We start from the raw sequence: 16,588 nt of genomic DNA, 5'->3' as shown, positions 1-16,588 counted from the left end.
AATCGTCTAAATTGTGATATTTTCACTCATATTTGCTTCTGCAGACTTGGCTGCCATGTAGAACCACACCATGAAGACTCACATATTTAAGTTTGCTTTTTTGTTTATTTATTTTTTTAAAATTGTTAACCAGCTCATAGGCTAATTACACTATAAATGGGTCCTACTTTATGTTAAGCAATGCATTTAACTTTATGTTAGTTTTCAGAGTTTACCTACCTACCAAGTGATCTGTATTTTCTGCTCACATACTGAGAGTGTGGTAATAATCTGTACATGATTCGCAGTGTGTAGAGAGCAGGAAGGGGATCACTATCTCTTAACACATAATGTAAACTGTACTTTTTTAAAAAGATCATCGACAGTGACCGTTTTTACAGATTATTTGCTATAAAACTGGTTTATATGACTAATCTCCCTTTAAGATCTGCACAGTTAAATTAGCATCACCCCACTCCCCACTTACCTTGAGGTTAGGTTTTTTTCAAAGATGAACCAGCGCTTTTTTTTCCTTTTTTTTTGTTAAATCAGATATTTCGGGGCATAGAGAAATGGTTCTGTAAAACAAATAAAAACAAAACCCCAAAAAATGTCTTCCTGGAGGAGACCGCAGGGTACAGCTGGAGAGATGGCATTTCTTTGCTGGCTTGGGAATGCCTCAGTTCCCTCTGGAAGAGCTGGAGGTGGTGGCCAGCTCAGACTGCAATCAGGACTGGCAGAAGCACCAGAAACTGGATGTAATAAAAAAAAAAAAGAGAAAGAAAGAAAAAAGAAAGACTGGATATAGCTTCAGTTCTATGTTTGGTAGGCTTGTGGTCCTCCACTGACTCCACCTCTGATGCACAGACTCTATAAAAGTGCATTTAAAGTGTTACACTGGCTCAAAAACAGAAAACATATACCGTAATTGTCGGGCTATAAGCCGCTACTTTTTGCACAAGCTTTGAACCCTGCGGCTTTTAGTCAGGTGCGGCTTTTCTATAGATTGTCCATGATTTTTGTCATATCGTAAGACGATTTGTTTTGTGTGTTCCGCTGTTGTACGGCACTACGTTGCCTGGCGGAAGGATCGGGGTTCAAGAGTGGTATGTTGGTCACATGTCCGTCCGCCAGGCAATGTAGTGCCGTACGAAGTAGCGCGAAAAACAAACTTCAAAGTAGCGCTACGCGTTCAGCGGGAGGCGTGGATGACGAGCGGCGATAAACTTGCGAAAAGCAAGTTATGCTCAACTCCACCGGTGGATTCTGACAGCGTGGAAAAGTGTGAAAACATCCACGATCACCAACGGATTTTGAAGGGCTGGACTGCTGCATGATGGAGAGGACGACACCGCCACGGCCCTTCAGAGGGTGTTCGACTCTGACACTGACAATGAGGATTTCTTTGGTTTTGAAAGTGACAACGAAGGAGAGAAGCGGAGAGTGGATGACGAAGCCATCCTGAGCCTGTTTGTATCCGACACTGGAGAAGAGGACTTTGGTGGTTTTAGTGCGCAGGAAGAAGAGAAAGATGGTGGTGAATGACTGACTTTTCTTCTTGTTAAAGCTGTGTCACTGCACCTGAGCCTAAAAGGTAGTCCGAATCTATTTTTCTGGTGTGCTGTAGGCTACTGTTATGTACTACATGTGCAAATATGTACCCATAACTTGTTTTTCAAAAATATTAATAAAAGGGGTGTGTCTCCAAACAGCCATCTCTTTCCTGACAATTCCCTTTGTGCATATTCTCTTACATATGATAAGTCAACATTGAAACACCTGCGGCTTTTAGTCAGGTGCGGCTAATGTATGTACAAAACAGGATTTTCCCCTGATTTTAGCTTGTGCGGCTAATATTCAGGTGCGCTTTGTAGTCCGGGAAATACGGTAATATGTATTAAAACAAAAGCCTCTCATTTCAAAGCATCGAAGATACATATAGTGTATACCTCTTCTCTGATGCTATGATTTATTAAAGCACCTCTTGGACTGATCACTGAAGCAGATGGTGGTGGCTCTTATCCAAGCTAAGCTATTTTAAAATACCACTTCTCCTCTACTGTTTTGCAAAAACTCCCTGCAGCAATTCCCCCACATGGCTACAAATTTAAACATCATCTCACCCTTGTGGCAAACATGAGAACAACCAGAGCAGCCTTTTGTTTGAAGTAGAAATCATTTACATTGAGAAATCCATGCACAGTTATTCAGGTTGTTCTGGAGTTTGTGGACTTTCAAAGTCCTAAAGCTTGTTCCGAGTCAGAGTCGTGGGAGGGCAGCGGACACAGAAATAAATGAGGTGGAAAAATGCACAATCACAGGCCTGCAGCCAGAGTTAGGCCTCAGTCAAGCAGTCTCTCAAGACTATGACACATGCGTTCAAAAAGTCACAGTGGACTTTAAATAAATCAAACATGGCAATAAATACTAACAAACACCATAATAAAACAGATAAACTGCAGATCGTGTTTACTTCATAAATAAGCAATCTTGTAAACATTATTTTCACTCAGTCTAAGAGATTTTTAAATTTACAGAAAACTCTACACGATGCAATGAACCAAACACTACATGATTTACAACCCTCACCCCGTTCGGCTTTCTGTAACGTCCAAATCATTTCTAAAGTTCAAACAGGCTTCCAGCACCTTTTAAATGTATTTTAATTGTTTCTCAGTATGTCTGTTATTCTTTCCAGAGAAAGACGCTCACTTAACTTGAAATCATTCATCATATCCAGTGCACGTGAGTCTTTTTCCCCCAAGAAATTTAACAGCAGTTCTAAAAATAGCTACAAATGAAGCATAGCCTGTGAGCTAGTTCAGGCAGGCACCCCAAGCTGGATTGGATTGCACACACACACACACACACACACACACACACACACACACACACACACACACACACACACACACACACACACACACACACACACACACACACACCCCCCCCTACAATCTGGCAGTCTATTAAAGCTGCAGATTCCCCCATTTCTCCCTCTGATATGTCATTACCCTCCATCACAGCTTGCAGTTTTAACACATCCACCGCCGCAGCATCCACCTGGATGCTCCACAGAGACATCTAAATAGGACATGTCAACACAATAAAGAAATGCAACTAGGTCAGAGAGCTTCACTCTTTTCTCTTTCCTCAATTTTTCCTTGACACCAAACACTTGAAATGAGCACCTTAAAATTCGATGCATTCATATAAAACGTCTTTAGAAGACAAATCTAGAACATACAAAATAATTAAAAATATACAGCAGGGTTGTATTGAGTTGTTTTTAGATGTGTATCATTATTGCATACAAAAATATAACACATCATAGTGTCATCTGTGTATCGTACAGGTACATAACACGACATCATGCAGATATAGACTTTTCACTTAATGCCAAGAGCTTTGTCCATAAAGTCTGCAAATTTCTTTGGCTGTCCAGGCGGGAAGGGCTGCAGGACTGAGAGGTCCATGGTCCTTAGAGTTTCTGTCAGGGTGCTGAAACATTTCATCCAGAGACAAACAGCTGTTACTTCAATCTGACTGATAATTCTCACATGAATCAGCTGCATGTGGGTTCTGTGTAGGAGCACATACCTGCACGTGCAGTACAACAGGTGGGAGTCCATGTGCAGCTGTCTGGCCAACTCCAGCTGGTGGTTGTCCATCAGTTTGTCATTGACTACGACCAGCAGAGATTTGCCTGCACCGAGAGCCTCCAGACAGCTTCCTGCCCCTGAGGAGGAATAACAACACTGAGATTCTTACCCAGGGAATACACCGGGTGTGTATCTGTGTGACGTCACACCGCTGATAAGTATCTGTTTCATTCTCCGCTGAGATTTTACTCTGCAGAGGGTCTGAAACCTAACTGGATTCTCTGCTGCATTCCTGTATCTCACTTCCTGCGCTTCTCATCAGCTCTGTGCAGGTCAATGCTGTTGAAGATTGTCAAGACAGTCTCACTGTGTCGATGCTACTATGGAGTAGTAAACAGTAGCAAACTGTCCATGTAGGAAGTTTTCTATTCCCTGGAGTGTGACTTCCTGATCACCCCTCTGTTTTACCCGTTTATGTCTTAGTCATGATCCTGTCACAACACTCCCTCATTGTCTACCTGACCCTTGATGTTTTACAACTATATACAAACTATACACCCCACTGATTGTTGCCCTCTCCCATCCTCTTGTGCTTCTATATAAACAGTATGCTTGTCAGTAGCTCACTTTACCAACCCACTCTCCTGGTTGGTAAACCCACTGTATACTAAAATACCATCACAGCTATGGAAAACATGCCTTTGAGCCATTTCTTCAACAACACAGAGCAGAAAGACGATTCTGCTTATGAAACCCGCTGCAGCACATTTGGTGGATCTGCAGTTGTCTTTATTGGGCAGCTGCACTGTTTGTATTCCCAGGATTATTTGTAACTAGAACCCAAGTTAAAGAAAAAACAACAACATTTTGTTGGAAAGTTTTATAGCAACTTCATTGTAATCTTGCAACTGGTAATCCATCACACGAGCATGCTGTGGCCTGTTTATTGTTGGCTGAATTAATGAAGGTGGCTATTATGTAAATGACAAAAATCTAAGAATATTAAGAGTTTCTAGACAAATTATGTCTCAACAGGACCTCAGACATCTTTCCAATGTGTTTATTTTGATGTTATGAGTCTAAAAACGCAATCGGAGCAAAAAGGAATCGAACCACCAACCTTCCGATTAGTGGCTGACCTACTCTACCTCCTGATCCACCCCATAATGAGGTTAGGAAATGTACAAGGTATCTCTGTGAGCTGTAACAAACCGCTTCAGGCAGTTTTTTCTCCTGTTTTTGCTTTGAGACATCACTGAAAATAGATGTCTCTAATTTGACCACCTCGTGCACTGAAGCCCCGCCTACACGCTGTTTAAACTTTCTGGTTATGACAGGCAGCCAGTCAGAAGACAGATGGCTTAAAGGGTTAAAAAGAAAAAAGCTCGTTTCAGGCAGAGGACAAACTCAGGAGTTGCACAGTAAGATAAACGAGAGTCATTTTTAACTGTGACTCATACAAATATACTTTAATAGAGCCCAAGTAGAAAAATAGGGAGCTGGAAATGAACATAATAGGTTCACTTTAATGTTTTTGTTTGTCACTCTTACACTGTACTGTAGCTGCACTTTTATTATTACCATATTTTTAAATCCTTACTTCGGTCTTCTCTACAGTTTATTTGACATTTTCTTCTTAGTTCTCTAAATTAACCACCTGTTTATAATTAATACAAATAACATTAATAATGGCCCATTAAATATCCCAGGAGGCCTCTCTAGAGAGCCAACAGTACATTAACAAACCACAGACCTGACTCATCCAGATGGAAAACAGCCATCATGAGAGTTATTAATTGCACCTGTGCTTTTCCTTCTCTGACATGTCAAATGTCTTCTGTGTAAATGGGTCTACTGGGAGAGGAAAACAGGACCAAGTAAAAAGACACAGCAGTGGCTCAAGACTAAGAGCAAACTCAGCCGATTAAAAGAAGAATTTACTATATTTAAACCAGACAACCATTTGTCAACACTGATGGCTCCAGCTGCAGTTTTCTGCTCTTGTTTTGTGTGACAGTAAGCTCGGGATGTTTGTCAGTTTTAGACACTGGGTCAGGAGTAAAAATGTGGAAATGAGAAAAAAAAAAAGTGTCCCATCTATGGGGATGGGATGGGAACTGGTTCTTGTAGAAAACCAGTTCCAAGTCGTCTAATTCCTTGGAAATGTTAGTAAGTGTAATATGTGTAATAATTACTTGATGAGTAACGACTTTGCATGAAAGTAATTTCTTTATTGCTGCTTAGCAATGGTGGTGACTCTCAAAACTGAGCCAATGAGAATCAATAAGGAATCTAATGAATAACTGATATTGACAATGGAATCTGAATCGCTAATTTCTTATCAATCCCCATCCCTACCAGCCTTTTACAGCCATTCTGACACTTTACAGACCGATCTATTTACACAACAGATACACAGTAGTAACTTGTAAAGGAAACAGTCATTTGCAGCTTCAAGTGCCTCTAGAGGCAAAAGGCCTGGTCTTCAGTCATATTTTAAAAGCGTTTAGCTCTGTCTGAAAACTGCTTTGTTATGAATATCCTCCTGTTTGTAACTCCAACTCCACTCGGAGGCCCTCGTACGGCTGCACCATTAATCATCAGTCTTGTGTTTGTACACTGATGAAACATTTCTTTTGCTTTGACTTATGTTTTCCGGGAAGGTCTTTTAACACTTAAAAATTATCGCATGCTTTCCTTGTGTTCATTAAACACACGGGGCCCACATCCATATCAGAGCTGCAATGGTTGGTGGATTAACCTTCATTTGGCAGGAGTGGAGTCATGCAGGATCCTGGCTGCATACTTATATGTTGGTGTGATATTTTTATTTAAAAAAAAAACAAAAAACTGTCTTCTTTTTTAAAACCATTAAATATGAAGCAATTTAATAATAATAATAATAATAATAATAATAATAAATTTTATTTGTGAGCGCCTTTCAAGTCACCCAAGGACACTTTACAATAGGATAAAACACTTAGTAAAACAATGGCAGAATAAGAACAATAAAATAAAAGCACAAGATAAAATTAACAAACAGTGGATTCACAGTGAATATGCAGATTTGAACAGATGAGTTTTGAGTTGGGATTTAAACTGTGGGAGAGAACCAATGTTTCTTATTTCTGGGGGCAGAGAGTTCCACAGCCTGGGAGCAGAGCAGCTGAAAGCTCTGCTTCCCATGGTGGTGAGGCGGAAGGAAGGTGCAGTAAGCTGGATAAAAGAAGAAGAACGAAGTGAACGGGCAGAACAGGTGGTGGTTAACAGGTCAGAAAGGTAAGGAGGAGCGAGGTTATGAATGGCCTTGAAGGTGAGCAGAAGAAGTTTGAAAATTATCCGGAATTTCACAGGGAGCCAGTGAAGTTCCTGAAGAACAGGGGTGATGTGCTGGTAGGAGGGGGTTCTGGTGATAATGCGAGCAGCAGAGTTCTGAACCAGTTGAAGCTTATGGAGGGATTTTTTTATGAAATATGCATACATAATTAGATTCATCACTCCATAAAAGCTGTTGCCACTGATTTTCAGTCCAGTTCTTGAGTAATTTGTTCCACCTCAGCCTTTTCTCTCCATTTCCCCTCCTTATAAATGTCTTGCTAACAGCCACCCGTCCACACCATTTCTAATGAGGCTTCAGTGAACAGTAGATGGACCAGGTGCATCTCTCAGGTCTTTGCCATTTACTCAAACTTTTTTAAGGACACAGTGCACACCATGTCGAGGTATGTCAAGTTTTCAATTAGAACTAAAGAAATGAGAACAAATTATCTGTTTTTGTGACAGGCCGCTAGCAACAATAGTTATGTGTCGACACAACACTGGCTCATCCTGTGAGTCATTCAAGAAATGCTTGAGTGAGGCTCAAGATTTGCAGATCTTCTTTCCTCCATTTACTCCTGCTGTGACACGGGGGGCATTGATATTTACATGCAGCTCTCAACCAACCAACAGTGAGGCTCTGCAAGTTTTTTGAATGTGTTTCTTATAAATTTAAATGGAAGCTGAGGTTCCTTTTATGCAAGAATCTCACCTTTTTAATTCCAACAGCCATTTAAACCAATTTCAGACGCTTTGGGTTTCTGTAGAGATGTATCCATAGATATAAAAATCTCTTTTCCAGCTAATTGTTTACTCTTATTTTCAACTAGAGATAATAAAAATGAAATAAACTGTCACCATGTGTGGGACGGGAATGCATTAGCTGTGTAGGACACCTGATCGCCCTACCTGCGTGGCTGATGACGAGATCGGCCTGACTGATGTCCTCTGCTATTGAGTTTTTGAATCGAAAAGCCTCCAGTCTGATGTGTGGACAGCTGTCAGCAGCTGGAAGAACTGAACCTCTTCCAACCTGAAGCACCAAACGCTCATATCCACGAGCCTTTAAAGCCTGAGGGAGAAAATAATTGCTTAGTATGAAAGCAGCACAAATTCACATCAATAATTTACACATTATTGACATTTTTAGACTTCAGAAAGATTTTAGAGGGAATATCTTTCAGTCATATGATATACACATTGTGCAGGTGTGAGCCACCTGCGGCACCTTTTTGAATTAGTTTCCTGAGAACCTTATTCATAACTTGATACCTGCGAGCGTCACAGGTTTGGTTTCATATTTCCTTTTGTCTGCACACAGACAGTCCCGTATGTCATTATATCACCACAGTGCAGTGTTTTAACCTCTAACACAACTTAAAAGCTGTGAATACTGGATTTGTTATTATTATTATTATTATTATACAGATTTTCCTATAATTAATTTATCTACATAATGGTACATGTTGTAGTTCAGGATTAATTGATAAATATTTGCCCATCCTGTTTAATGGCAGCTAATTTTCCATCAAGCTCGAGAACAGCGCTTCACTTGTTCCATATTTTGTCACGTTATAGTTATATTTCTTCAATATTGTTAGAAAATTAGTAAGACACAATGATTACTGTGGTGCTGAAGGGAGATTTTTAAAAAAAGAAATCAAACAAAATGCAAATTTAGGGCTCTAAACAGGGGCAGTACCTGTGGACTGGCAGACCGGGGTGGTGGTCCCCATCTTTAAGAAAGGGGACCGGAGGGTGTGTTCCAACTACAGGGGGATCACACTCCTCAGCCTCCCTGGGAAAGTCTATGCCAGGGTGCTGGAAAGGAGAGTTCGTCCGTTAGTCGAACATCGGATACAGGAGGAACAATGCGGTTTTCGTCCTGGTCGCGGAACACTGGACCAGCTCTTTATCCTCTCCAGGATACTTGAGGGTGCATGGGAGTTTGCCCAACCAGTCTACATGTGTTTTGTGGACTTGGAGAAGGCATTCGACCGTGTCCCTCGGGGTGTCCTGTGGGAGGTGTTGCGGGAATATGGGGTGTCTGGCCCATTGCTACGGGCCATTCGATCCCTATACAACCGTTGCAAGAGCTTGGTTCGCATTGCCGGCAATAAGTCGGACTCATTCCTGGTGGGTGATGGGCTCCGCCAGGGCTGCCCTTTGTCTCCGGTTCTGTTCATAATTTTTATGGACAGGATTTCTAGGCGCAGCCAAGTGGCGGAGGGCTTTCGCTTTGGTGGCCTCAGAATCTCATCTCTGATTTTTGCAGATGATGTGGTTCTGTTGGCTTCATCGGGTGAGGGCCTCCAGCTCGCACTGGAACGGTTCGCAGCCGAGTGTGAAGCAGCGGGAATGAGGATCAGCACCTCCAAATCTGAGGCCATGGTTCTCAGCCGGAAAAGGGTGGAGTGCCCACTCCGGGTCGGGGATGAGTTCCTGCCCCAAGTGGAGGAGTTCAAGTATCTCAGGGTCTTGTTCGCGAGTGATGGGAGAAGGGAGCCGGAGATCGACAGACGGATTGGGGCTGCAGCTGCAGTAATGCGGACGCTGCACCGGTCCGTCGTGGTGAAGAGGGAGCTGAGTGTAAAAGCGAAGCTCTCAATTTACCGGTCGATCTACGTCCCTACCCTCACCTATGGCCACGAGCTGTGGGTAGTGACCGAAAGAACGAGATCGCGGATACAAGCGGCAGAAATGAGCTTCCTCCGAAGGGTGGCTGGCCTCTCCCTTAGAGATAGGGTGAGAAGTTCGGCCATCCGGGAGGGGCTCAGAGTAGAGCAGCTGCTGCTCCACATCGAAAGGAGCCAGCTGAGGTGGTTCGGGCATCTGACAAGGATGCCCCCTGGGCGCCTCCTGGGTGAGGTGTTCCAGGCATGTCCCACCGGGAGGAGGCCCCGGGGCAGACCCAGGACACGCTGGAGAGATTATATCTCTCGGCTGGCCTGGGAACGCCTTGGTATTCCCCCGGATAAGCTGGAGGAGGTGGCTGGGGAGAGGGAGGTCTGGGCCTCTTTGCTTAGGCTGCTGCCCCCGCGACCCGGCCCCGGACAAAGCGGATGAAGATGGATGGATGGATGGGCTCTAACAGACATTTAAGTTACTGTAGCACATACTGAGACCATTTTGGTGAAGAGAAATATTTATTGTTCAGTATTTTATTTTGCACACATGAATGAAATTCTACTCTTATTAATACTGTTATTTTAAATGTTGCTAGGTGCACCTTTTCAATTGCTCATTAGATAAATATCCAATCTACCAATCACATGGTAGCAACTGGTGTTGACGATGTTTCCGTGCCTGAATACATGGTCAAGACAACCTGCTGAAGTTCAAATTGAGCATCAGAAAAAGAACTTAACTGACTTGAAAGTGGCCTTGTTGTTAGTCTCAGTATTTGAGCAACTCGTCTGATCTACTGTGATATTCTTACAAAACCATGAGATAATGGTTAAAAAACAAACAAACAAAAAACCCCAGAAAATATTAGGTGAACATCTGGGTAAAAATGCCTTGTAGATGCCAGAGGTTAGAGGAAAATAGCCAGGCTGCTTTAAGATCATAAGAAGGCATCAGTAACTTAAATAACCACTTGTTACAATCAAGGTATGCAGATGAGCATCTTTGAACACATAACAGCTGGGCAGCAGAAGAGCACACCGGGTGCCACTCCCATCAGCTAAGAACAGGCAGCTGTGACTAAAATTCACATGAGCTCCCCAACGGTGGAAAACAGATGACCGGAAAATGTTGCCTGGTCTGATTAGTCTTGATTTCTTGAACATTCAAACAGTAGGATCATGAAAGCACGGCTCCATGCTGCCTTTGGCGTAATGGTGTTGTTGACATTTCTTTGCATTCTTAGTGCCAACTGATTATCATTTAAAGTCTAAGAGTATTATTTCTGACTATATCTTTCATTTTATGACCACAGTGTACCATCTTCTGATGCTTGCTTCCAACAGGATATAACACCGTGTTAAAAAGCTCACATAATCCTCAGCCTGTTTTCCTGAACAAGACAACGAGTCACCAAATCTAAATCAAATGGAGCACTTATGGAATATGTTGGAATGGGTGTGCACCAGCTATGTGACGCCAGCATGTTAATATGAACAAAACTATGTGAGGAATGTTTTCAGCACCTTGTTATATGTTATAAGTGAATGTTATAAAGATTTAAGACAGTTTTGCAGACAAAAGGGAGTCCAAACCAGTCATTGCAAGGTATACCTAATAAATTGACCGGTGAATACATGTACAGATGGCCAGAGATAACTTCCACTTGGTTTTTAAACATAAAACTGGGAGGTTGTCCGCAAAATAACAGAGCACATTTAGCCCACTTATATTGGTCACAGATAAAAGTATTCCTGCATAAAAATAATAGGGAGCTCATAGATTTTAAAAGCTCTACGGCCTATGCCCTGCTGATTTCAGTGGTTTATTGCACACTATTCACATCTTCAATAACTCCTCAGGTAACTTTCCTCACCTGAGTGGCCTCAGAGGAAGTGATGCTCTCAATCAGCTCGTCGAAGCTCGTGGTGCCGACAGTTACAAACACCGTCTTCATGTCTGCTCAGCGAAATTGCCCGGGTTTTCTAAATTTACGCACTTCAGTTTTCATCTCATCCACATCTTCGTCGTGCACCCGCAGACCTGACAGCTACTTCCGCTTCAGAGCCGATGGCGTCACAGCTATGACGTACAACGCGTCATGGCGCCACCTATAGGACCGGAGGTGTTTCTGCGAGGGGTACTATGTGTATGTGTGAGCTGCAGCATGGAAAAATACCAGTTTACTGCTTATGCAGGAAGGTGTCGATTCAGTGACAGGAATGTTAAGCAAGAGCAGGGTAACATGAATGAAAAAATATTAATAATTCCAGGAATCGTTTGGTTTTTCAACATATTTTTCACCATGAAACACAAACATAATGTCCCATGTTTATTATTAATACTAATAATATTGATTATGATGAGGACAATAGTATAATCAGACTACATTTCAACATTTTTCAGGTTATCATAATAAAAAATTATTATGTCATAAGGAATCCAGAGAGCAGATAATGGTGACAAAGACAACAATATAAAAGGGAGTAAGAACAATGTATTTGTAAAGCACATAAATACATGTGCTTTAACTGACCCAAGGACACCTATACACACAGAGGAATGTGATTTCATTATAAAAAAGTAAAAATTGGCACAGAATACAGAACAAAAGAGACACATAGAGTCAACAATAACCAGAGGACAGTAAGGTGGCATGTAGAGTTACAGATATTACAACAAATGAGTGAAAATGTGGGGTTTTAGCCCAGACTTAAAAGCAGAGCTGAAGGATGTTCAACACAAATGTGGAGCAGCGACTGCAAAGACTGTCAGCTCTTTGTTTCACCTTGGAACATATTCATGAGATCTTGGCTTGTGGATCTGACAGACCTGGGAGCTGAATGAAAATGAAAAAGAAGGTAATATAAGCCGGGCTTGTTTATTAAGAGCCCTAAAAACAATCAGTGTGATATTAAAGTGAATTTTTAAATAGACAGACAGCCAGTGTAGCGTGGCCAAGACTGGAGTGATGTGCTCAAATTTTAAAGAGTTACATTAATTCAGAAATGAGCTTCCTCCGAAGGGTGGCTGGCCTCTCCCTTAGAGATAGGGTGAGAAGTTCGGCCATCTGGGAGGGGCTCAGAGTAGAGCCGCTGCTGCTCCACATCGAAAGGAGCCAGCTGAGGTGGTTCGGGCATCTGACAAGGATGCCTCCTGGGCGCCTCCTGGGTGAGCTGGGTGAGGTGTTCCAGGCATGTCCCACCAGGAGGAGGCCCCGGGGCAGACCCAGGACATGCTGGAGAGATTATATCTCTCGGCTGGCCTGGGAACGCCTTGGTGTTCCCCCGGATAAGCTGGAGGAGGTGGCTGGGGAGAGGGAGGTCTGGGCCTCTCTGCTTAGGCTGCTGTCCCCGCGACCCGGCCTCGGATAAAGCGGATGAAGATGGATGGATGGATACATTAATTCAAATGTGAAGTAATAAAGGCATGGACGACTGTTTCCAGATCATTTAAAGAAGGAAAGATTTGAGTTTGCTAATGGTTTTTAACTGGTAGCAGCTATTTTTTGACAACGGAACAAATTTGTTTGTCAAAGCGAAGCCCCGGATGAAAAATAATACCCAGGTCTTTTCCATGAGACTTTAAATATGGGATGAGATTACCTAAATTGCTGTCAAAAGCACTCCTAGATTTGGTAGGACCAAAGATGATAGCCTCAGTTTTGTCACTGTTTAACTGGAGGAAGTTAATTATCATCCTGCCTTTAATATCTTCACGACAGTCCAGTAAGAGCTGGTTTGTAGTTCTGGTTTAAATGATAACGTGCTGGGTTGTTACCAGGTGAACTCTGGCTGGAAGGCTGAGTCATTTGTTTTTGTTTCAGCTGTGTTTTTCCTGTGACAGGTCAAAGGGGTTGTTGTGAAATCTGATTAAACATCAGTGCAAACGGATTAAGCACCAGCTGGCCACACCTGAACAAGCTCCTGAAAGCTCAGCACACACTCATTGTGTAGCATCATAATGAATGCAGGACTGGTAGCTGCAGGCACACCTGGACTACTAATGATGAAAAGCTGCTGTCCATTTACTTCACTGTGGCTTTACAGTGAGCCCTGCCAGGTCTCTTTCACAGACATGGCACCAACAACACGGCTGGGCTCAAAGCTGTCCATGCTGCAACGACAACCATCAAATTCTCATACAGTACTGTATATTTCCACTTCAGTGGGCCAATTCCTGTAAATATGTTGTACTTTTTATGGGACATTGTAGGACAAATAGTCAAAATTACGTGACAGGAATAATGTTTATTGGTTAAAAATAACACAAAGACGTATGAATATACAGGCTTTGTTCATAAATAACTCCACTTGGTCACTTGAAGGGGCCATTCCAGCGGCCTTTACTTAACTCTCGACAGATCTTCTCCACGTCTGTTTGGGTCCCCCCACTTTCCTTTTTCTTTGTGGGTTCCCCTAACCCTTGTGACGTTGTCGAAAGGTTTTTCGAATTTTGTGGCCAATCCGGCCCCATTTTCTCTTCTTGATGTCTTGACCAACTGGGTTCTGTCTGGTTCTCTTCCACAGGTCTGTGTTCGAGATCTTCTCAGGCCATCTGATGTTGAGGATGTGTCGCAAGCACTTGTTGATGAAGATCTGTATCTTACTGGTAATGGTGTTGGTTACCCGCCATGTCTCGGACCCATACAGGAGGACTGCTTTCACATTGGTGTTGAAGATGCGGATCTTGCTGCGCTGAGATAAGGCTTTGGAGTTCCAGATGGGTCGCAGGATGTTGAATGCAAGCCTTGCTTTGTTGATACAGCTCCTAACATCTTCATCTGCACTGCCATCACTGTTGACTACGCTTCCTAGGTAGACAACGCGGTCAGTTCCCATTAAGTCTTCTCCCTGTAGCTGCTGTGGATGTTTTTGTCGGTTGTTCAGCCGCATCACCTCTGTTTTTCTGACATTAATCTTCAGGACGGGCTTTTCTGCCTCTTCACTGAGCCGGGTAAGCTTGGACTGTGCATGTTGCTGCTTATGGGACAGAAGGCTGACGTCGTCTGCAAAATCCAGGTCCTTCAGCTGTTTGGTGAAGGTCCACTGGATACCGGTATTGCTGCCCTCTGTGGTTCTTCTCATGTCCAGTCCATGACGATCGGGAAGCTCGTCGGTGACTGCATGCAGCCTTGCCTCACTTCGTTTTTCACTGCGAAGTGGTTGGCCAGTTTTCAGTTGTGGATGATCTGGCAGGATGTGTCTTCGTATAGCTCTTGGATGATGTTGATGCGCTTCTGTGGGATTCCGTAGTGTTGCATCAGTTTCCAAATGGTCTCCCTGTCGACACTGTCGAAGGCTTTTTCAAAGTCGACGAAGATTGTGTACAAGGGAGACTGCCATTCGATAGACTGCTCGATGATGATGCGCAGAGTGGCGATGTGGTCTGTACATGATCTGTCTTGTCTAAATCCTGCCTGCTCTGATCTCAGTCTCTTGTCCAATGCCTCCTGCAGTCTCTCCAAGATGATTCTGGTCAACACCTTGCTGGGGATAGACAGCAGCATAATTCCTCGCCAGTTGCCAAACTGGGATAGATCGTCTTTCTTTGGGAGCTTCACCAGGTACCCAAGCTTCCAGTCAGAAGGCACTTGCTCCTGTTCCCATATCTTCACTAAGAGAGGATGTAGCATCTCCACTGCTGCTGCCACGTCTGCCTTGAGAGCTTCTGGAAGGATGCCGTCAGGCCCCGGTGCCTTTCCATTGTTCAAGGACTTGATGGCTTTGGTCATCTCTGCCTTGGTTGGTGGATTGTAGTTACATGGACATTTTAATTGACAAAAAAGGTGGGCATGGGGGGGGTCACAAAGTCTCAGAAAAGCAGAAAGAGAAGTATAATGACATGGGAAGGGCATTCATGCTTTGAATAATTTGCTCACAAACATTCACCAAGTTATAAGTAGTGTTGGGTCTGTGTTTCCACAGGCTCCGCTGGTTTAGAGACTTATTCATCATGAAGAAAACAAGACAGTCAGCGATCGATCGATTTACTTGCATGAAACGCACTTCGAATCTCATTACGAATGACCCCGGCGACGGGCTCCTCTCGCTGCCTTTTATTGAAAACGTTCACAATAAACAGTAGTACCTCCCCTCGTAAACCCAGGGGGTCAGGGACAAACAGGGACAAAGGCATGTCTTGATCCTATAGATTGAACTAAGACCTTACAAATTTAAGAAGCATAATGACAAACATCCAACAATTAGACTTAACAAGTAGGCTGACATAAACCGAAACATCACTGACATTAAAAACCAGTGCCAGCGACAATTTATGCCAAGTAGACTCTCCTGCAATGTAAAGCATCAAAGTGTGGGCGGCCTGTGGTGTAAAGACTTCCTGTACCTGGGGCATGCAGGTGTAGAGCAGCAAATGTGGTGACAAAGCTCTGCAGAGGCATCAGGGCACCAGCATAAAGCGACGAGCAGCAGCATCAAGGAGCTGAAGGTCAAGAGACATCCAGGAGTCCACACTTTGAGATCTCATGTGTACTGCATAAATCGTGCTGTATTTAGTGACCTAAAAGTTTACGGTTTTTGCTAAAGTTTTCTGTGAAGCTAAACAACCACAAAATCCTCTCACATCTGCTCAGGACCTTTTTAACCAATTCATGCTTCTTTTAAATCCAGAAGCAATAACACTTTTCAGGTCGCAGCACCTAAACTTCAGACTCTTTTCTTCCATGATGCACATCTGATGTGGGTGGAAAGACGAAAATTCTGATTTAGATGGTCGCAGTTGAACTTGTTTCTCATTCGGTGAATTTAAAAGACTCACTTTGTTTGTGGTAATCATGTTTTCATTTATGATGACACACTCCTGTTCCCTGTAGGCTGATGTGGTGTTTTTTGCTGTACTCACAGTGCAGATTGAGATAAACTCAGCAGGAAAACGGGACTTTAGTTTCCTTGAAGAGCTGAGATGAGCCTGCTGATTGTGAGACATCAGCGACCCCACACAGCAGCAGAAGCATCTGCCAGCTCAGTGCAGGATGCAGATTCAGTGTGCACCCAACAGCTCCACCTGACAGCCAAATAGCAGTAGCAATGAAGATGAGCCAG

The 16,588-nt window shown here is 43.2% G+C and overlaps 1 protein-coding gene across 1 annotated transcript; it reads right to left on the bottom strand.

Moving 5' to 3' along the window:
• Positions 1-3,233: 3,233 nt before the first annotated feature.
• Positions 3,234-11,639, bottom strand: zgc:92907 (ALG13 UDP-N-acetylglucosaminyltransferase subunit). The gene is made up of 4 exons (XM_026144042.1): positions 11,401-11,639; positions 7,809-7,971; positions 3,580-3,718; positions 3,234-3,480 (listed from the first exon to the last, which is right to left on the bottom strand). Exons 1-4 carry the CDS (start codon positions 11,479-11,481, stop codon positions 3,369-3,371), a joined length of 495 nt encoding a protein of 164 aa, XP_025999827.1. The 5' UTR covers positions 11,482-11,639; the 3' UTR covers positions 3,234-3,368.
• Positions 11,640-16,588: the final 4,949 nt, after the last annotated feature.

The sequence above is a fragment of the Astatotilapia calliptera genome, chromosome 2, assembly GCF_900246225.1.
Source record: "Astatotilapia calliptera chromosome 2, fAstCal1.2, whole genome shotgun sequence".
Classification (NCBI taxonomy): domain Eukaryota; kingdom Metazoa; phylum Chordata; class Actinopteri; order Cichliformes; family Cichlidae; genus Astatotilapia; species Astatotilapia calliptera.
Note: the sequence above shows the minus strand (reverse complement) of the source record. Positions and strands in the feature narration are given on the sequence as shown.

Bases quoted from the DNA above. Each gene is read 5' to 3' on its own strand.
- zgc:92907 (XM_026144042.1), bottom strand. From the start codon at position 11,481: ATGAAGACGGTGTTTGTAACTGTCGGCACCACGAGCTTCGACGAGCTG. The intron at 7,972-11,400 runs GTGAGGAAAGTT...TTTCTCCCTCAG, and splicing joins CTTCCTCTGAGGCCACTCAG to GCTTTAAAGGCTCGTGGATA. The intron at 3,719-7,808 runs GTAGGGCGATCA...ATTCCTCCTCAG, and splicing joins TCTCGTCATCAGCCACGCAG to GGGCAGGAAGCTGTCTGGAG.